At 41.1% G+C, this 23,206-nt stretch overlaps 1 protein-coding gene across 1 annotated transcript; it reads right to left on the bottom strand.

Moving 5' to 3' along the window:
• Positions 1-6: 6 nt before the first annotated feature.
• On the bottom strand, positions 7-12,302 carry LOC142719290 (syntenin-2-like). Its single transcript, XM_075848779.1, has 9 exons — positions 12,145-12,302; positions 9,590-9,651; positions 8,449-8,518; positions 6,260-6,360; positions 4,946-5,107; positions 4,691-4,866; positions 2,998-3,169; positions 2,372-2,463; positions 7-470 (listed from the first exon to the last, which is right to left on the bottom strand). The coding sequence occupies exons 2-9, from the start codon at positions 9,638-9,640 to the stop codon at positions 416-418; spliced, it is 879 nt and encodes a 292-aa protein (XP_075704894.1). The 5' UTR covers positions 9,641-9,651; positions 12,145-12,302; the 3' UTR covers positions 7-415.
• Between the last annotated feature and the right edge of the window lie 10,904 nt (positions 12,303-23,206).

The raw sequence follows: 23,206 nt of genomic DNA, 5'->3' as shown, positions 1-23,206 counted from the left end.
TGCTATACCGGTAGTCCGCGTAATGGTTACAGGAAGAGGAAGTGGAACGTTCCATTTACTATATATAAGAGGGGGGGTTAAGTAACAGGAGTGGATAAAGGAGGTGATTGACCCCATGAAGGATACAGACTATATTATGTTAAGCCGTATCTACTTCATGCCAACCTTTACCCACAGGGATAAGATTACATGTACCACGCTGGTCCCTGGCGTGCAGTCCCCCCCCCCCCCTCTAGATAGTGTGGTTGAACCCTATGGGTTTTGCATATCTTTTGCTGGACTGGGAAGAGTCCATGGATTGGGGGAGGGGGGTCCTCCCATAGAATGAGATTAGAAGTCCTATATAAAGTGCATATTAGGCTGTCGGACATATCGGGTGCCTACGTGTCGTGTAGGTGGTTCCGGTCAGGTGACTTTACACCTCTGGAATGGAATGGTCCATGGAGTTCTTCAGGAGTCCGGAGGACATTCTGGAAGAAATAGATTGTGATGTTGATTACTTGCCTGGTAAATTTCTGGGTTGCGATCGCTTCCCCCCCCCCTCTGCAACATCTCTTCCTTCTACTTAAATTCTTAACACTTTAACCTCTTAAATGCCAATTACACGTCACCTATTCACGTAGACGATGATCTCCGTAATTACCTACACAAACTCCCACGATCATGCGCAGTCACTGACCCCCCCCCCCCCTGTATTTGTATAATGGCCACTGCCTGATGTGACCTTTTTGTACTGTCTCTTTAAGAAGATATCCAGTACAGTGTCCATAAAGTTTACTGAAGACTGCACAGGATTCTCTCACACTTTATAATCTATGATGAGCCTGAATTTTGTGGCCTCAATTCATCACTGATATGAGATTAGATTTCGAAGCAAAATTTATTAAAGTTCTATTACGTTGTGCTCTTGAATAAACTTTATTTACACCGTTCTGAAGTTACCCTTTAAGGCCTCTTGTATACATCATGAAAGCAGCCATTGTGTGGATAGAAAGATTTATAGGGATTGTCCAGGATTTTAAGAAAGAAAAAAAAATTCTACTTTTTTTTCCAAAAACAGCGCCACACATGTCCACAGGTTGTGAGTGGTATTGCAGCTCAGCCCCATTCACTTCAATGGTACTAAGCTGCAATACCAGACACAGCCTGAGGAAAGCTATGGCAGTATTTATGGTAGAATTTATCTAAACCTGGACAACCCCTTTTAAGAGAACGTATCCAGTGTAGTGAATGAGGCTTCATGGATAGTAGAGAATGCCTCGGAGATTTCTTAGTGGTTCCGTCCACAAAATAGCGGCTTCCACTTCCTATAGACTGGGTTTAACATCAGGCAGATCTGATCTTCCATATACTTCATCTGCAATGCTTATGCGGAAGATGATTCTAGTCCCCCGGCTGTGCGGATCTCCTTATAGCACCGGTGGGGACCAGGATCCTCTGCCACAAGGAACATTTCCAGTATATGGAAGACAGATCTTAAAGGCATAGTGCACCTTTTGAAATATAAAAATATATATATTTTTTAAGATCTATGTATCCTGCCGTCAGAGCTGATTCAGTCAGGTCAGTTGCACTGACGGCTCTGGTAAGAGCTGGTCCTGGTTCATCAGCTTAGATGTGATCGTTATCAGCTGGATTTTAATTAAAGTCAAGTTTTATTAAAGTTGTATTGAAATCACTAAAAACATTGATTTATTAAAAAATTATTTATTTTTGTTCAAAGGTGTACAAAGCCTTCAAATCCGGTCCCCCTCTCTCTCGGCGGGTCTGCAGAGGGTTTCCTTGGATGGGTAGAGGTGCCGTTGTTTATCCTGCCTGTTCCCTGAGGTTCCATTCGTACGTTGCGGCTCAGCTGCAGTTAAAACCGCATCCAAAAACCTGCACGTTTTTTCGCGATTCGATGCATTTACCTTTTTTAGCGCAACCGCACCAAGTCGCTGTAAAAATACGTGCGCAGTTTGTTTGTTTTTTTATGCGGTTCTAACCAACGCGTGATTGGACTTGGGGTATATTCACACACGGCAGATTTGTTGCAGAAATGTCTGACTGTCCGGTTGCAGAACTTCATGCACCTGCTGCAGAAGCGACGCCATGTCTACAAAACTCCTGCAACGAGTCAGCCATATGTGAATCCACCCGGGAACGGAAACCCCAACCCTTAAAGGGGCTCCCCACGACTGCTACATCCAGAAACTCTGGTCTCCCGAGGATGCGACCTGTGCAGGAAGGATGCGGCACATTTGCATTGCTTCCATATTCCCAGCCTGACCGGCACAGGACGTGTCCTCTATAGGCCCAATGGTCACAAGTAGTGCCGACCCCCCCCCCCCCTCTCTCCCGCGCACGTTACATCCCCCACGGTGCGGCTTACCTTTTTACAATGTGCTCGTAGATGACGGTTGGGATCACGGTGACTGTGACGCTGCGACCGGACGATCCCAAAATGTTTTCTATCTGACGATCCTGAAAAAAACCGAAACGACTGTAAACAAATCTGCTCCCGCAACGCCCAATCAATGAATAGCAAATAGTCGCTCGCTGAACTTGTGTACTGATATATATATCTATACCCCTCCCCCTATATACGGATATATATACACACCCCCTCCCCCTATACACGCCTGCACCACCGCCACTTGTATACTGTTACCTCCCCTATATACATCCTGCGCGCACGCACCACCGTTACTTGTACGCTGTGACACTCCAACCCCCATTGTCCTGCGTTACTCTAAATCCTCCATCACTCGCTGCCGTCACTTGTACGCTGCACTAAGCTGTCCACGCCGCTTCACATGTATATGTAGTAGGTAATTGCATAAATAACAATTCCCTGCCCGGAGCCATTCATAGCGGTCTCTTCTGTAACTCCTGGGTTGTCAATTAGGGGATTGTTAGTCGTGCGATTACCTAACGTACAGGTATGTGGCCTCTCACGCTTTATAGGGCACACATTATATAAGACTCCACACGCTCGTCTCCTATAGATCTGTTCACCTTGAGTCCGATGACGTTCTGCCCGTTGACCTCGCACAGGTAGTGGTTGGTGAGCAGCCCGTTCCTGGCAGCCGAGCTGTCCTTCACCAGTGACGCGATCTTTCCCTTCTTGTAGATGAAGCCGACGTGTCCTGCGCTGTCTTTCTGTAGTGTAATCGTGCGCTGGAATGGACTGACAAAAACACAAGTGACAGTCAGCAGCGCCCCCTACAGGTTCTGCAATGTCTGACAAAACATGTCAAATGACCTACCCCGTAACTTATTGGGTTAAATCTATACTGAAGAACGCTCGTTCTCATACTCCATTCACATCCAGAGCTGCATTCACAATGCCAATGTTCTCCTGTTAGGTCTCAGGTTGTAGGAACGCAAATATTATTCCTTTCTTTTTCTGGTACAATATCTGCACAAAGCATGCTCTGCTGTAGTGCATTGTGGGAGATGTAGTTCACACCATATAGTAATGGCATATAGGAAAATAATACGGGGACCCAATAAGGCTGATGGGATAATGGAAGCGGCTATCATTTTCCTGTCCTGGACCTCTAGATTATATGTGGATTTTACTAGAAATCAGTATTGGAATATCTCTGGATCATGTGATGATAGGGACACGATGATGGACTGCGCGCGCTCTGTAAGGAATTGTCCAATGGAAGTTACTGGAAAATGAAGCGGTTACGCGGACAATTTACTTTTATGTGTTGGGTCCAAGAAATAGTTTTACATTATGTTGAAATATTATATTAAAATGACCTTTTAGTATTGTATAGAACTTTTCTTGCAGAAAACATTAAGTTGGCCACTAGAGGGCATTGCGCCAATCTGATGCTATGACCACTAGGGGGCACTGCTCCAATACTCAGGAGCAGTTTCCCTAATGGTCATAGCATCACAGCTGTTTAGAAGAAATGATAGCAGTGCCCCCTAGTGGTCATAGCATCAAACATTTCAACAGCTCTGATGCTATGACTACTAGGGGGCACGGCTCCAATCATCTCTAATAAATGACTGTCCACCAGAGGGCACTGTTCTAGGCTTGGTCCACCTCTGTATTTCCATAGCTGTCACATTACCAGATTGTATGAGGTCTGAGCTGTCAATGATGTTACTGAATCGTAGATCTGTATGTATTGAATTGTCTTTTCTTCTGGATATTTATAAGGAAATAAAGGAATTGAAACCTAATTCTCCGAATCTTCACTATTGTAACATTCAGTCTGTTGTTCCTCTAAGATTCTAGGTCCTGGCCTAAATTTCTAAATTTTATAGAGTCCCCCCCCCCCCCCCCCCCCCATGCTGTCAAGTTCAGATCTGGGAAATATGGGTGACTGTTGATATGGGGTTCGGGCTGTCTGACACCCACCGGTCAGCAAGTTACCCCTTACCCTACATTTAGGGGGTAGCTTGTTGTAACCTGCAAAATCGTGCGGCCATAAAGGGTGTATTAATTCATGGCCGCACGATTTTGCAGATAAAGGGACGGTTTACCTGCATTAATGTGCGGCCACTAACTGGCTGTTTGACAGACGCGGTTGTTGGCCGCGTTGCGACAGTGTTCGGACCGCTCCGTGTGGCCCTACCCGTATAATTTTTGGTGCCCAACATAAAGAGCCCTTCACCCTTAAAGGGGTTAAGTGTGTTTGGTCATGTGGTGGCCCTTTACCCTGCCCGGTATAATGGGGAAACTCACCGATCCCGGACTATTATGTTGATCCGGTCCTGTCCGGCCTTCTTCAGTGCCTTGTGGGCTCGGTCGCTGCTCCACCCGGCACAGTCCTGATTATCAATCTGCAGGATCTGATCCCCGAACCTCAGGCCGACCAGGGAGGCTGGAGAATTGGTCTGGACGAGCTGCACAAACACTCCCTAGAACGAGAGGCCATCACATAGTCAGTCCTGCTGCCCCGTCCCAGGCCTTGTGGCCCCCACTCCTGCGACTCCTCACCTTATCCACTGCCCGCAGCCTCAGGCCCACCTTGCCGTTCTCGTCCTTACATAAGATCACCTCCCGGATGCCATTCTTAATTTCTGCCCGTCTCAGACCGATGTCGTTCCCGGTGACTGGAGCCACAAGACCCCCCGGGATGGTGTGAGGGACCGCCACTTCCTGCAGCGCAAAGAGGGGGCATAAGGTCAAAGTAAAAAGGGACGACACCCCCTCTCTATCCAACCAAACCCCAAAAATTGCCAAAAATATCTTCTGCCAATAAGAACGTTGCAGAACTTTTCATAATATCCTTTGCTACAATTTCTCACCATTTTCCAAATCTCTGCTTGCTGTTACTGAATTGAAACATTGTTTGGTTCCAGAGGCTAAAATCTTGTGCATAACGAATACTTCTCACTGCTGAATGTTTGCTACAATTGTATCCAGTCTAGACAATTGTCTGTAAACTAAACAGTCTGATACATTGTAACAAACTAACAAACAATCAGGACAGGAAAGAGATTTGTGTTGCTGATGTGTTAGGGTGTGTTCACACGGCAGCGTCCGTAACGGCTGAAATTACGGGGCTGTTTTCAGGAGAAAACAGCTCCGTAATTTCAGCCGTAACGGCATGTTGAGGCGCTTTTTGCTGCGTCCATTACGGACGTAATTGGAGCTGCTTTTCCATCGAGCCAATGGAAAACGGCTCCAATTACGTCTGAAGAAGTGACAGGCACTTCTTTAACGCGGGCGTCTTTTTTACGCCCCGCCTTTTGACAGCGGGGCGTAAAAAAAAATGACCGTCTGCACAGAACATCGTAAGACCCATTCTAATGAATGGGCAGATGTTTGCCGACGCTTTGGAGCCGCTATTTCGGACGTAATTCGGGGCAAAAACGCCCGAATTACGCCCGTAAATAGGCCGTGTGAACATACCCTTAAACTCACTGAAGATACAGCTGAGGGTTTGTTACAATTGAAAGTAGTATTTAGTGTTCGCATTATCAGCTTTTCGATGTTGACAGCAAGCAGAGTTCTCAAAAATGGGGAGGGAAATGAAACGCAAAGTATATTATAAGGGGATGTTCACACGGGCTATTTTCAGACTTTTTTCGTGCCTTAAACGCCCTGCAAAACGGCTAAAAATGCGGGGGCTGAACGCCTCCAAACATCTGCCCATTGATGTCAATGGGAAAAACGGCGTTCCGTTCCCACGGGTGTTTTTTACGCGGCCGTTTTAAAAAAATGGCGCGTAAAAAGTGGTGTGGGTCGCTGTTTTTCGGCAGATTTGCGTTCTTTACGTATAACTGATGGGTAACAAACCGCACTCACGTTTCCTCCAGATGGAACCAGCGACATATTGAGCTGTAACTCCTCATCCGTCAGTGACAGTCCCATGTAATTGTTGAGTTCTGTCAGGTTTGGATATAAACCTACGAGAAGAGAGCGAATCAATGAGAAAAGCTCATCCGTATCTGAGGACGCAGCCATGACCCAGCCCTGGGGCCCGAGGGAGGCCAAAAACACCTTCACCATGTAACAGGCCAGCAGTCCTATGTAATGGTTGGGGGAGGGGGGACCTGGATCATCAAGCTCTGACTCCCATTGGATGATAACAGGGAGCAATAGGCTGCATTCATGCCGGGATGTAGACATAGTTGCTGGTGTCAGAGGATTATTGGTGTTATCACAAGCCTTCGAGAGATATGGGTGAAGTGTTGCCGCTTATCTCCAGGGTTCGCACTATTGTTTGCTTGGGCTTCAGTTCCCGCTTTGTTTTATGGAATGTGTAAATATAATCTTTAGGCCGAGGCTACGCGGAGACTTTCTATAGCGCCACTGACTAATTTTAACGATCAAGCTACAACTCAAGTCTACAGAAGTCCATTGAGTTTCATGCAATCTTGTGGACTGCGGCGGTCACTAAATAGTTAAAAATCAATCAGTTGCGCTACAAAACTCTGTATAGTCCGAACATGAAAAACTCGTCCGCACGAGGAGCCGGTTGCAAAATTTTGTTTACATGGAACGGCCCTTGAACTGTTTCAGGAGGCTGCAGTAATCCTGCTCCTCCAGCAGAGGGCGCTGTAGAGAAGATTGCAGTATAGGTGTGGTATCTGCCATCCTACATGGGCGGGCACGGTGGCACTCCGCCCTTCCTATCTACAGGGTATGTGTGACGGCTCCGCTGCACTGAAGGGACATCTTGCCGTTGTCTGGGCTGCGGTTGTAGTCCGTTACCCCGTATTTAGGGGATTGCATTTTGCATTTACGTAGGGTGGAGATTACACACGGCTTTACTTACTACTGTGGCGCTGATAATCCATGCCGTCACACAGTCCTAGACTAACGGGCTGCAGAACTTTTTTTAAAAGGTGATTTCCATCTCTATATTTTTACAAAAAATCGAATTCCTATAACTGTCCGTAAGAGAGAAATGTAGTCCTGCTACTTGAGCTCGGACTGGTTGCTAGGGATCAGCTGCCTCTGTGTACCCATAGCAACCAGACTCAGTTCTTGTCCTTGTTCAGCTCAAGATTGGCAGCGTCCTCTTCATTGGTATTCGTAATCAGATTTGGGTAAGATTCAGTCCTTTCCACCTATTCAAAGGGTTAATCATTGTATGACCGAGTTCTGCAACTTTCAAATATACTTTGTTTCAATTCCTCACTGTTTTCAAGATCTCTGCTATCAGTGCATGGAAACATTTCTTCTTTACATCCAGAGGCTGAAAATCTTGTACACACCAAATACTTCTCACAGCTGAGGGTTTGTCAAGGTGTGTTCACACGCGTAAACGCCTGAAAAAAAACGGAAGCTGAACGCCTCCAAACATCTGCCCATTGATTTCAATGGGAAAAACGGCGTTTTGTCCAGACGGTGCGTTTTTTTTTTACGCAGCCGTTTGAGAAAATGCGTAAAAAAATACCCTGTAAAAAGAAGTGCATGTCGCTCGTTGAGCCGGTTTTCATTGTGTCAATAGAAAAACCGCTCCAAAAAAAACGGCTGCAAAAAAACGTTTGTGGTTTCCCTAGAAAATGGCTCAATATTCTACAGCCGTTTTTACTTTAGCGTGTGAACGTAGCCTTACAGTTGTATCCAGTCCAGACAATCCTCTGTAAACCAAACAATCAGGACTCCAGACTGATACGTTGAACCTGCCCTGTTACATTGTAACAAACAACCAGGAGGTTTGTGCTGCTGATAGGTATAGCTTACACAAGATTGTCTTCAGTTGATACAATTGTAACAAATCCGCTTTGAGAAGTATAGGATCTGTACAGGTTTTTAGCTGCTTGGTGTAAGCAAGAATGTTCTCATTTACTGACAGCAAGCGGTGATCTTGAAGATGAGGAATTGAAACACAAAACTATATTCGAAAGTTGCAGAACTTTGAGCCTTCAAAGGGTCTTTTTCCAGTTTATGCAATCTGCTTATTTCTTACTGAGATCGTGAATTGCTCCACCACTAGAGGGCGCCAATAACACAAATAAAAACGGCTGCTATGAGCTGTCACTTACTTTGACTGGAGATTGCAGGTGGCATGATCGCGGCGGGCTGTGGTTGGGCAATCACTTGGGTGGACTGAGCCTGGAAGACCAAAGAAAATAAACCGGTTATTCTCCGCTAAGCCCATGAGTCACCTGTGAGGGAGCGATATCTGTTATTATCTCACGTGAGATAACACGGCGGGGCATTGTGGGTAATATCACATGGCATAAGATAATACAGGATGACAACCACAGTCACGTGACCGCCATGTCAGAGGATCCCAGGACATACCGGCAGTCAGTGACTCAGCACATCTGTATGTTGTCCCTGTATACGGTCCCTGTCTGCTGCACCTTCTTCTCCTGGAAATTCCCCCTGGTGCTTGCAGCATTTTATGCAAATGAGGGCGGAGAATACAAGGAACGCTTAGCGGTACATTTTGGGTTATGTAAGAAAAGAAAAACCTACGCTAAAAATACATGAACCCGAAGGCCGGGTTCCGTGTGGAAATTCCGCCGCATTTACAGTAGCAGCAAAGTGGATGAGATTCAGAAAATCTCCGGCCCACGTTGCGGAAAAAAAACGCGCCGTAAACGTTAAAAAATTGACCTGCGGTGCGGAATTTAAATCCTCAGCGTGTCAAGTTATGCTGCGTTTTTGTGGATTTTCTGTTGCGGGTTTTCTCCATTGATTTCAATGTGGATATAAAACCCGCAACAGAAAGCCAAGAGTTGCAACTCTGGGGAAAAAAACCCCCAAAAACAACATACTTACCCAGGACTCCCTCCTCCTTCCTGCAGTCCGGCCTCCTAAGAATTACGTTTCATCCCATGTGACCGCTACAGCCAATCACAGGCTGCAACGTCATCCAGGCAAGCCAGAGCGGACGTCAGAGGTGGGAGGGGGTGAGTATGAACAGATTTTTTTACGCAACAGAAATTCTGTCCGAAAAACCACATCACAATATGGTGCGATTTTTGGGATGTAAGGTACTGCGGGTTCCAGGTGTGATTTTTACGCAGCGAATCCGACCTTGGGGTAGAAAATCTCATGAATACAAAGGTCTATCCTGGCAATTTGGAAAAATTTCTTCAAAAAAAAAAAAGGGACACGGGCTCTTTAAATAAAGGGATATCGCTACTAGAATGAAGCCAGAGATCGTGAGCTCACCTGCATGGCCCGGTCCACCTTCAGATCTTCCAGAGACGGATACAGAGACATGACTGAAGTATCTGGAATGAGACGGTTCTATTTATTGTTACGGTTTATATAAAGCAGAAAGGAAACGGACGCCGCTACGGTGAGGGACGCTGGGTACAGTCATGTGTGTCATAGGGACACAAAACCTAAAGATTGCATTCAACTGAAGCTAAAAGTACAATCTATTGTCCCCTGTTATCAGCCTTCTAGGCTGGAGACCATTGCAGAGCAATGCTCTGCAGACCTGTTGGAAGGGCTACCAACATGTATCCGTCAGATACAGACAAAACCGAGTGATGTAATAGTCTGCAGGATAAATTAAGACTTCCCTGTAGAGTAGAGCAATGTTCTGCAGGTCTATAGAGAGGTGATTAATAGTCTGCAGAATGTCCGTATGCATCGATAGGGCGGAAAATACAGTAATGCTCTGCAGAGGCCTCATTGATGATCTGCAGAACACACAAATATTGATCTTTGGGGAGGATAATCTGCAGAATGTCAGTATGTACTTGTAGAAAAACAGATGCAATGCTCTGCAGATCCGTACAGAGGGGATTGCAGAATATATTATGATGTATGTGTAGGGGATGTGCAATGCTCTGCGGTCCATCCAATTATCACAATAATAAAAAAAATGTGACCCCTCCTGTGTTTGTTCCAGCAAGGCATTCTGGGTTATGTATATAAGGACTTCACGGGGAAAGCTGGGTGACATCCAATATGGCCACAACTACATCCCCCACAGAATGTCACTGGTCACCCAGCTTTCCCACATTCCTGAAAGGACAGACCTGCCTGGTTTTTGTGCAGTGATCTACATCAAAATGGCAGCTGCCGAGATTTTATTTCGTCGTTCTGTTTCTGAGAAAGCTGAGTGTCAATATGGCCACCATTTCGCCTCCTACAGGGGTTGGCACCCAGCTTTCCCAGACACCTGAATGGCAAATCTCCCTAGTTACACAGTGATGTAGGGGCAGGGTGGTGTGTCATTACATCACTGGACAGATTGGCATTCAGAAGTATAAGAAAGCCGGGTGACAACTGAACTGGTGGCCATATTGGTTGTCACCCAGCTTTTCCCAAGTCAGATTATAAACCGCAACGTTTAATTTTTAGCAATTTGACGGAAGAGGACGACACGAGATTCTATTCAGCCGCTACTTAGTTATATCTGATTCAGGGAACATTGAATGACCGCAATAGAACTCCAACAGGGATTCTCACTCAGCTTTCCCATGATCCTTCATCGCTGTATAACTAGGCAGAATTGTCATTCAGGTGTGTGAGAAAGCTGGGTGACGTGTTCTTCTATTGCAGGAAGGTAACGTCCGAATCACCTGGCAAATTAGTACTTTCGACCTGAGGAACTACAACTCCCAGCATGTCCTGACAGCCACAGGTCACTGGTCTGTGATGTGTATGTTATAGCATTAAGGGTATGTTCACACGGCCTATTTACGGACGTAATTCGGGCGTTTTGGCCCCGAATTACGTCTGAAAATAGCGCCTCAATAGCGCTGACAAACATCTGCCCATTGAAAGCAATGGGCAGACGTTTGTCTGTTCACACGAGGCGTATATTTACGCGCCGCTGTCAAATGACGGCGCGTAACTAGACGCCCGCGTCAAAGAAGTGACCTGTCACTTCTTTGGCCGTAATTGGAGCCGCTATTCATTGACTCCAATGAATAGCAGCGCTAATTACGGCCGTAATTGACGCGGCGTTCAAGCGCCTGCACATGCCGGTACGGCTGAAATTACGGGGATGTTTTCAGGCTGAAACATCCCCGTAATTTCAGCCGTTACGGACCCCCGCCGTGTGAACATACCCTAACAATTCTATCCAGTCATTTCATATTCTTATCTGATCCGGGGAAAGCTGGGTGACAAGTAATATGTCCACAATTAAGAGCTCTCGCAGGGGTTGTCACCGGCTTATCAGGAGTTTGGGAAAGCTGGGTGACAAACCCCATTTAGCAGCTGTAATGGTGATACCATTACACAGGACTAGAAGTTTAAGACATGAATCTGGAAAGACTGGTCTGGATGATGGCGGATGAATACAGGAAGAGTCAAGAACACCCTGATTACCGGCTTATATAATACATATACTGATGCAGCAGAGCCGAGTTAGTGGCTGGACTTTTAATTGTCTTGTACCATCATGAGATAATACGGTGGGTTCATCTGCAGTCCTATGTAAGACCCCAGATTGTGATTTGGCTCTGAACAGCGAACTCAGCTCAGCTACATCTGCCTATAGAGATGCCGCATGTTATTACGGGGAAGGAAGGGGGCGGCTGATCTGGGGTGTCGACAACTAAAAGTAGCTTAGAAGACCGGTTGTTGAACCACAAGCCCCAGCATGCCTCACTATAGAGGGATACGGGATTATTTTGTCGTATTTTTATCAGGGTATATTATTATATCGGTTATGTTATTACACTTCACCTGATCATTATACAGGTGGGGGGGGGGGGGGTCTATCATTCATATACGTGTCCTGGATGAGGACAGGCTCTCACCTGGTAATGGCAGTCTCTCTCGTCGGCTCTCGTTCAGGTGTCTTCCTGCCTGCGCTCTATATGTCTCTTCCAGCAGGGAGTGGCGCTGACGTCAGGCGGGTCACAAGACATTGAGGTCAGAGCTGGGAAGTGGGAGAACAGGTTAACGATAATGACAGTAACAGGAGAGCTGCGTACAGATAACGACATCCCCCAACACGACCTGTCACTAGGTGTTACTCACTGCGCGCCTTAAAGGGAACCTGTCACATTAATTCATAATGAATCTCTGAATAATACCTTGTTCACAGTAATTCTCCTCTGCGGAAACGTCTACAACAATATCTACATGTGTTACTTGCGGATTTTGAAGTGGATTTCACCATTATAAAAACCTGCAGCACTCACTCTGTGTGGATTGTTTCCGCAGTGTATGAATGGGGTTTAGTAAAACTCAATTGACGTCTTTGTAGTTTGTAGTTAATTATCATAATATCAGCATTGTGAGAAACTAGACATGGACCGCACAATCCACAGTATATACGTTGATCTGAGCCGCTAGGCATAATTTAGAAACATGAACATGAGGTTCTTTGTAAACATTTTGATCAAACTGTATAAGCCACTACATGGCGACCTCTTTAAAGTGGTTCCCTACTCTAGCGGTTGCAGCACCGCATGGCGGCTACCACCACCGCAGCACCGCTCCTGCAGAGGGAGCAACCCAGCGGCCCAAAAGCACCCATGCCTTCAGACCGTGCCAAGCCTCCTTGGCTCTGGGCCACGTCCCCCCACAAGTGCAGCACTACAGCAACAGACACCACCATACAGCACCACAACATGTGAACAGATGGAATGATAGTGCCACACAGTACCTAAATAATAGTGCCATACAGTGCCTAAACAATAGTGCCACACAGTACCTAAATAATAGTGCCATACAGTGCCTAAACAATAGTACCATACTGTGCCTAAATAATAGTGCCAAACGGTGCCTAAATAATAGTACCATACAGTGCCTACATAATAGTGCCATACAATGCCTAAATAATAGTGCCACACAGTACCTAAATAATAGTGCCATACAGTGCCTAAACAATAGTACCATACTGTGCCTAAACAATAGTGCCAAACGGTGCCTAAATAATAGTACCATACAGTGCTCAAATAATACCACCATACAGTGCCTAAATAATAGTGCCATACAATGCCTAAATAATAGTGCCATACAGTGCCTAAATAATAGTGCCATACAGTGCCTAAATAATAGTTATGTACAGTGCCTAAATAATAGTACCATACAGTGCTCAAATAATACCACCATACAGTGCCTAAATAATAGTGCCATACAATGCCTAAATAATAGTTATTTACAGTGCCTAAATAATAGTGCCATACAGTGCCTAAATAATAGTTATGTACAGTGCCTAAATAATAGTGCCATACAATGCCTAAATAATAGTTATGTACAGTGCCTAAATAATAGTGCCATATATTACCAAAGTAATCACAATAAAATGCTTGTATATCGTGCCATACGGTGTCTAAATAAAAGCCGCTGCGCCCAAGTAATCGTGTCGGCCACAATAGTGCACCCATAATAGTGTCTGTCATAGTGCCCATATAATGGCAGCCGCAACATTCTCAAACATGCTTGAACCACAGGGATAATTATTCTCCAGTGTAAGGATCCTGCTTACGAAACCCAATATCTCAGCTTCCTGGGCCCTATGATTGTGACATGGGAGGGGACCGTTGGGGTAAAGTGCACTCACCCCTTAATTTTCAGGCTTTGAGTGCCGTCATGTTTAGTCGATGGAGGGGCTTTAACTAGAATACTGTGTCTAATGATGGAAATAACTGGTGGTCCGAACCACAGGACCCCACTGATGTGATCGTCTGACAAGTATCTATAACGAGGATCATTCTGGATTATCCCTTTAAATACCTGAGCAGCGCTACTGATGACTGGAGATTTCCACAGAAGGATTGCGCCATTAATAATCTTCCATCATTATAACCGAGACTGCAGATCAATAATACTTCCATAAATAGTGCAAACCGTCATGTGACCCCACCCCCGCAGATAACTAACTGATTACATCACGATCTGTGTCACACGCTGCCGGGGTCATGTGATGTCATCATGTACTATAATACCTGATAATACATTATAACACTCAGGACCCAGGACATGGCTGGTAGATTATCAATTATCAATACTTCGTAAAGGCACAAAGAGGGCAATATTATAGTAGTTATATTCTTGTATATAGGAGCAGTATTATAGTAGTTATATTCTTGTATATAGGGAGCAGTATTATAGTAGTTATATTCTTGTATATAGGAGCAGTATTATAGTAGTTATATTCTTGTATATAGGAGCAGTATTATAGTAGTTATATTCTTGTATATAGGGGGCAGTATTATAGTAGTTATATTCTTGTATATAGGGGCAGTATTATAGTAGTTATATTCTTGTATATAGGGGGCAGTATTATAGTAGTTATATTCTTGTATATAGGGGGCAGTATTATAGTAGTTATATTCTTGTATATAGGGAGCAGTATTATAGTAGTTATATTCTTGTATATAGGAGCAGTATTATAGTAGTTATATTCTTGTATATAGGAGCAGTATTATAGTAGTTATATTCTTGTATATAGGGGGCAGTATTATAGTAGTTATATTCTTGTATATAGGGGCAGTATTATAGTAGTTATATTCTTGTATATAGGGGGCAGTATTATAGTAGTTATATTCTTGTATATAGGAGCAGTATTATAGTAGTTATATTCTTGTATATAGGGGGCAGTATTATAGTAGTTATATTCTTGTATATAGGAGCAGTATTATAGTAGTTATATTCTTGTATATAGGGGCAGTATTATAGTAGTTATATTCTTGTATATAGGAGCAGTATTATAGTAGTTATATTCTTGTATATAGGAGCAGTATTATAGTAGTTATATTCTTGTATATAGGGAGCAGTATTATAGTAGTTATATTCTTGTATATAGGAGCAGTATTATAGTAGTTATATTCTTGTATATAGGGGGCAGTATTATAGTAGTTATATTCTTGTATATAGGGGCAGTATTATAGTAGTTATATTCTTGTATATAGGGCAGTATTATAGTAGTTATATTCTTGTATATAGGGGGCAGTATTATAGTAGTTATATTCTTGTATATAGGGGGCAGTATTATAGTAGTTATATTCTTGTATATAGGGGGCAGTATTATAGTAGTTATATTCTTGTATATAGGGAGCAGTATTATAGTAGTTATATTCTTGTATATAGGGGCAGTATTATAGTAGTTATATTCTTGTATATAGGGGGCAGTATTATAGTAGTTATATTCTTGTATATAGGGGGCAGTATTATAGTAGTTATATTCTTGTATATAGGGGCAGTATTATGGTAGTTATAGTCTTGTATATAGGGGCAGTATTATAGTAGTTATAGTCTTGTATATAGGGGGCAGTATTATAGTAGTTATATTCTTGTATATAGGGGCAGTATTATAGTAGTTATATTCTTGTATATAGGGAGCAGTATTATAGTAGTTATATTCTTGTATATAGGGGCAGTATTATAGTAGTTATATTCTTGTATATAGGGGGCAGTATTATAGTAGTTATATTCTTGTATATAGGGGGCAGTATTATAGTAGTTATATTCTTGTATATAGGGGCAGTATTATGGTAGTTATAGTCTTGTATATAGGGGCAGTATTATAGTAGTTATAGTCTTGTATATAGGGGGCAGTATTATAGTAGTTATATTCTTGTATATAGGGGCAGTATTATAGTAGTTATATTCTTGTATATAGGAGTAGTATTATAGTAGTTATATTCTTGTATATAGGGGGCAGTATTATAGTAGTTATATTCTTGTATATAGGGAGCAGTATTATAGTAGTTATATTCTTGTATATAGCGGGCAGTATTATAGTAGTTATATTCTTGTATATAGGGGGCAGTATTATAGTAGTTATATTCTTGTATATAGGGGCAGTATTATAGTAGTTATATTCTTGTATATAGGGGGCAGTATTATAGTAGTTATATTCTTGTATATAGGGGCAGTATTATAGTAGTTATATTCTTGTATATAGGAGTAGTATTATAGTAGTTATATTCTTGTATATAGGAGCAGTATTATAGTAGTTATATTCTTGTATATAGGAGCAGTATTAGGGCGGGTTCACACGTGGCGGAATTTCACTTAAATTACGCTGCGGACACTCCGCAGCGTTAATCCGCAGCGGTGCCGTTTGTCCATTGACTTACACTTTAATTTAGCAGTGTTCGTTTAGACGAGGCGTAAAATTCCGCTGCGGAGCATAGGCTGCAGAGCGGAATTTGGTGTCCGCAGCATGCTCTGTCTGTTGCGGAGCAGTGGCGGACTCATGGCGGAATTTCTCCATTGACTTCAATGGAGAGTCAAAATTCCGCAATGAAGTCCGCAGATCTTATGTGTGCTGCGGAGCGTATTGTTTTTACTACCATGACATTTCTTCATTCTGGCTGGACCTATGTATTTCTAGGTCTACAGCCAGACTGAGGAAGTCAATGGGGCTCCCGTAATGACGGGAGCGTTGCTAGGAGACGTCTGTAAATAGTCACTGTCCAGGGTGCTGAAAGAGTTAAGCGATCGGCAGTAACTGTTTCTGCACCCGGGACAGTGACTACCGATCTCAATATACATGTATCTGTAAAAAACATATAAGTTCATACTTACCGAGAACTCCCTGCTTCTGTCTCCAGTCCAGCCTCCCAGGATGACGTTTCAGTCTAAGTGACGGCTGCAGCCAATCACAGGCCAAGCACAGGCTGCAGCGGTCACATGGACTGGTGCGTCATCCAGGGAGGTCGGGCTGGATGCCGAAAGAGGGACGCGTCACCAAGACAACGGCCGGTAAGTATGAAATTCTTTTACTTTCCCTAGGGAAAGTGCTGTCCCTTCTCTCTATCCTGCACTGATAGGGAGAAGGGAAGCACTTTTCCCGCAGTCCGCAGCAGCTAGTCCGCATCAATTTTCTGCACATTTAGTGCAGATCCGCAGCAGAATCTGCAACGCAGATTCTGTGCGGCATTGATGCGGACAGTTGCGGAGGAATTCCGCCACGTCTGGCCGTGCCCTTATAGTAGTTATATTCTTGTATATAGGGGCAGTATTATAGTAGTTATATTCTTGTATATAGGAGGCAGTATTATAGTAGTTATATTCTTGTATATAGGAGGCAGTATTATAGTAGTTATATTCTTGTATATAGGGGCAGTATTATAGTAGTTATATTCTTGTATATAGGAGCAGTATTATAGTAGTTATATTCTTGTATATAGGGGCAGTATTATAGTAGTTATATTCTTGTATATAGGGGGCAGTATTATAGTAGTTATATTCTTGTATATTGGGAGCAGTATTATAGTAGTTATATTCTTGTATATAGGGGCTGTATTATAGTAGTTATATTCTTGTATATAGGTGGCAGTATTATAGTAGTTATATTCTTGTATATAGGGGGCAGTATTATAGTAGTTATATTCTTGTATATAGGAGCAGTATTATAGTAGTTATATTCTTGTATATAGGAGCAGTATTATAGTAGTTATATTCTTGTATATAGGGGGCAGTATTATAGTAGTTATATTCTTGTATATAGGAGCAGTATTATAGTAGTTATATACTTGTATATAGGCGGCAGTATTATAGTAGTTATATTCTTGTATATAGGCGGCAGTATTATAGTAGTTATATTCTTGTATATAGGGGGCAGTATTATAGTAGTTATATTCTTGTATATAGGGGGCAGTATTATAGTAGATATGTTCTTGTATATAGGGGGCAGTATTATAGTAGATATGTTCTTGTATATAGGGGGCAGTATTATAGTAGTTATATTCTTGTATATAGGGGCAGTATTATGGTAGTTATAGTCTTGTATATAGGGGCAGTATTATAGTAGTTATAGTCTTGTATATAGGGGGCAGTATTATAGTAGTTATATTCTTGTATATAGGGGCAGTATTATAGTAGTTATATTCTTGTATATAGGGAGCAGTATTATAGTAGTTATATTCTTGTATATAGGGGCAGTATTATAGTAGTTATATTCTTGTATATAGGGGGCAGTATTATAGTAGTTATATTCTTGTATATAGGGGCAGTATTATAGTAGTTATATTCTTGTATATAGGGAGCAGTATTATAGTAGTTATATTCTTGTATATAGGGGCAGTATTATAGTAGTTATATTCTTGTATATAGGGGGCAGTATTATAGTAGTTATATTCTTGTATATAGGGGGCAGTATTATAGTAGTTATATTCTTGTATATAGGGGCAGTATTATGGTAGTTATAGTCTTGTATATAGGGGCAGTATTATAGTAGTTATAGTCTTGTATATAGGGGGCAGTATTATAGTAGTTATATTCTTGTATATAGGGGCAGTATTATAGTAGTTATATTCTTGTATATAGGAGTAGTATTATAGTAGTTATATTCTTGTATATAGGGGGCAGTATTATAGTAGTTATATTCTTGTATATAGGGAGCAGTATTATAGTAGTTATATTCTTGTATATAGCGGGCAGTATTATAGTAGTTATATTCTTGTATATAGGGGGCAGTATTATAGTAGTTATATTCTTGTATATAGGGGCAGTATTATAGTAGTTATATTCTTGTATATAGGGGGCAGTATTATAGTAGTTATATTCTTGTATATAGGAGCAGTATTATAGTAGTTATATTCTTGTATATAGGGGCAGTATTATAGTAGTTATATTCTTGTATATAGGAGCAGTATTATAGTAGTTATATTCTTGTATATAGGGGCAGTATTATAGTAGTTATATTCTTGTATATAGGGGGCAGTATTATAGTAGTTATATTCTTGTATATTGGGAGCAGTATTATAGTAGTTATATTCTTGTATATAGGGGCTGTATTATAGTAGTTATATTCTTGTATATAGGTGGCAGTATTATAGTAGTTATATTCTTGTATATAGGGGGCAGTATTATAGTAGTTATATTCTTGTATATAGGAGCAGTATTATAGTAGTTATATTCTTGTATATAGGAGCAGTATTATAGTAGTTATATTCTTGTATATAGGGGGCAGTATTATAGTAGTTATATTCTTGTATATAGGAGCAGTATTATAGTAGTTATATACTTGTATATAGGCGGCAGTATTATAGTAGTTATATTCTTGTATATAGGGGGCAGTATTATAGTAGTTATATTCTTGTATATAGGGGGCAGTATTATAGTAGTTATATTCTTGTATATAGGGGGCAGTATTATAGTAGATATGTTCTTGTATATAGGGGGCAGTATTATAGTAGATATCTTCTTGTATATAGGGGGCAGTATTATAGTAGTTATATTCTTGTATATAGGGGCAGTATTATGGTAGTTATAGTCTTGTATATAGGGGCAGTATTATAGTAGTTATAGTCTTGTATATAGGGGGCAGTATTATAGTAGTTATATTCTTGTATATAGGGGCAGTATTATAGTAGTTATATTCTTGTATATAGGGAGCAGTATTATAGTAGTTATATTCTTGTATATAGGGGCAGTATTATAGTAGTTATATTCTTGTATATAGGGGGCAGTATTATAGTAGTTATATTCTTGTATATAGGGGGCAGTATTATAGTAGTTATATTCTTGTATACAGGGGCAGTATTATAGTAGTTATATTCTTGTATATAGGGGGCAGTATTATAGTAGTTATATTCTTGTATATAGGAGCAGTATTATAGTAGTTATATTCTTGTATATAGGGGCAGTATTATAGTAGTTATATTCTTGTATATAGGAGCAGTATTATAGTAGTTATATTCTTGTATATAGGGGCAGTATTATAGTAGTTATATTCTTGTATATAGGGGGCAGTATTATAGTAGTTATATTCTTGTATATTGGGAGCAGTATTATAGTAGTTATATTCTTGTATATAGGGGCTGTATTATAGTAGTTATATTCTTGTATATAGGGGGGCAGTATTGTAGTAGTTATATTCTTGTATATAGGGAGCAGTATTATAGTAGTTATATACTTGTATATAGGCGGCAGTATTATAGTAGTTATATTCTTGTATATAGGGGGCAGTATTATAGTAGTTATATTCTTGTATATAGGGGGCAGTATTATAGTAGTTATATTCTTGTATATAGGGGGCAGTATTATAGTAGATATGTTCTTGTATATAGGGGGCAGTATTATAGTAGATATGTTCTTGTATATAGGGGGCAGTATTATAGTAGTTATATTCTTGTATATAGGGGCAGTATTATGGTAGTTATAGTCTTGTATATAGGGGCAGTATTACAGTAGTTATAGTCTTGTATATAGGGGCAGTATTATAGTAGTTATATTCTTGTATATAGGGGCAGTATTATAGTAGTTATATTCTTGTATATAGGGAGCAGTATTATAGTAGTTATATTCTTGTATATAGGGGCAGTATTATAGTAGTTATATTCTTGTATATAGGGGGCAGTATTATAGTAGTTATATTCTTGTATATTGGGGCAGTATTATAGTAGTTATATTCTTGTATATAGGGAGCAGTATTATAGTAGTTATATTCTTGTATATAGGGGCAGTATTATAGTAGTTATATTCTTGTATATAGGAGTAGTATTATAGTAGTTATATTCTTGTATATAGGGGGCAGTATTATAGTAGTTATATTCTTGTATATAGGGAGCAGTATTATAGTAGTTATATTCTTGTATATAGCGGGCAGTATTATAGTAGTTATATTCTTGTATATAGGGGGCAGTATTATAGTAGTTATATTCTTGTATATAGGGGCAGTATTATAGTAGTTATATTCTTGTATATAGGGGGCAGTATTATAGTAGTTATATTCTTGTATATAGGAGCAGTATTATAGTAGTTATATTCTTGTATATAGGGGCAGTATTATAGTAGTTATATTCTTGTATATAGGAGCAGTATTATAGTAGTTATATTCTTGTATATAGGGGCAGTATTATAGTAGTTATATTCTTGTATAGAGGGGGCAGTATTATAGTAGTTATATTCTTGTATATTGGGAGCAGTATTATAGTAGTTATATTCTTGTATATAGGGGCTGTATTATAGTAGTTATATTCTTGTATATAGGGGGGCAGTATTGTAGTAGTTATATTCTTGTATATAGGGAGCAGTATTATAGTAGTTATATTCTTGTATATAGGGGGCAGTATTATAGTAGTTATATTCTTGTATATAGGGAGCAGTATTAGGCTGGGTTCACACGTGGCGGAATTTCACTTAAATTCCGCTGCGGACACTCCGCAGCGTTAATCCGCAGCGGAGCCGTTTGTCCATTGACTTCCACTTTAATTTAGCAGTGTTCGTTTAGACGATGCGTAACATTCCGCTGCGGAGCATAGGCTGCGGAGCGGAATTTGGTGTCCGCAGCATGCTCTGTCTGTTGCGGAGCAGTGGCGGACTCATGGCGGAATTTCTCCATTGACTTCAATGGAGATTCTAAGTTCCGCAATGAAGTCCGCAGCTGTCATGCACATGTTATGTGTGCTGCGGATGCGTCTTGCTTTTTTAACTTGACATTTCTTCATTCTGGCTGGACCTATGTATTTCTAGGTCTACAGCCAGACTGAGGAAGTCAATGGGGCTCCCGTAATGACGGGAGCGTTGCTAGGAGACGTCTGTAAATAGTCACTGTCCAGGGTGCTGAAAGAGTTAAGCGATCGGCAGTAACTGTTTCTGCACCCTGGACAGTGACTACCGATCACAATATACAGCAACCTGTAAAAAAATAGAAGTTCATACTTACCGAGAACTCCCTGCTTCTGTCTCCAGTCCGGCCTCCCAGGATGACGTTTCAGTCTAAGTGACGGCTGCAGCCAATCACAGGCCAAGCACAGGCTGCAGCGGTCACATGGACTGGCGCGTCATCCAGGGAGGTCGGGCTGGATGCCGAAAGAGGGACGCGTCACCAAGACAACGGCCGGTAAGTATGAAATTCTTTTACTTTCACTAGGGAAAGTGCTGTCCCTTCTCTCTATCCTGCACTGATAGGGAGAAGGGAAGCACTTTTCCCGCAGTCCGCAGCAGCTAGTCCGCATCAATTTTCTGTACATTTTGTGCAGATCCGCAGCAGAATCTGCAACGCAGATTCTGTGCGGCATTGATGCGGACAGTTGCGGAGGAAATGCGCCACGTGTGGTCATGCCCTTATAGTAGTTATATTCTTGTATATAGGGGCAGTATTATAGTAGTTATATTCTTGTATATAGCGGCAGTATTATAGTAGTTATATTCTTGTATATAGGAGCAGTATTATAGTAGTTATATTCTTGTATATAGGGGGCAGTATTATAGTAGTTATATTCTTGTCCATAGGGGGCAGTATTATAGTAGTTATATTCTTGTATATAGGGGCAGTATTATAGTAGTTATATTCTTGTATATAGGAGCAGTATTATAATAGTTATATTCTTGTATATAGGGGGCAGTATTATAGTAGTTATATTCTTGTATATAGGGACAGTATTATAGTAGTTATATTCTTGTATATAGGGACAGTATTATAGTAGGTATATTCTTGTATATAGGGGCAGTATTATAGTAGTTATATTATTGTATATAGGAGAAGTATTATAGTAGTTATATTCTTGTATATAGGAGCAGTACCATAGTAGTTATATTCTTGTATATAGGGGGTAGTATTATAGTAGTTATATTCTTGTATATAGGAGCAGTATTATAGTAGTTATATTCTTGTATATAGGAGCAGTATTATAGCAGTTATATTCTTGTATATAGGAGCAGTATTATAGTAGTTATATTCTTGTATATAGGGGGCAGTATTATAGTAGTTATATTCTTGTATATAGGGGGCAGTATTATAGTAGTTATATTCTTGTATATAAGAGCAGTATTATAGTAGTTATATTCCTGTATATAGGGAGCAGTATTATAGTAGTTATATTCTTGTATATAAGAGCAGTATTATAGTAGTTATATTCCTGTATATAGGGAGCAGTATTATAGTAGTTATATTCTTGTATATAAGAGCAGTAT

The sequence above is a fragment of the Rhinoderma darwinii genome, unplaced genomic scaffold (genome assembly GCF_050947455.1).
Source record: "Rhinoderma darwinii isolate aRhiDar2 unplaced genomic scaffold, aRhiDar2.hap1 Scaffold_478, whole genome shotgun sequence".
Taxonomy (NCBI): Eukaryota; Metazoa; Chordata; class Amphibia; order Anura; family Rhinodermatidae; genus Rhinoderma; species Rhinoderma darwinii.
The sequence above is the reverse complement of the archived record's forward strand: the minus strand, read 5'-3'. Positions and strand labels throughout refer to the sequence as shown.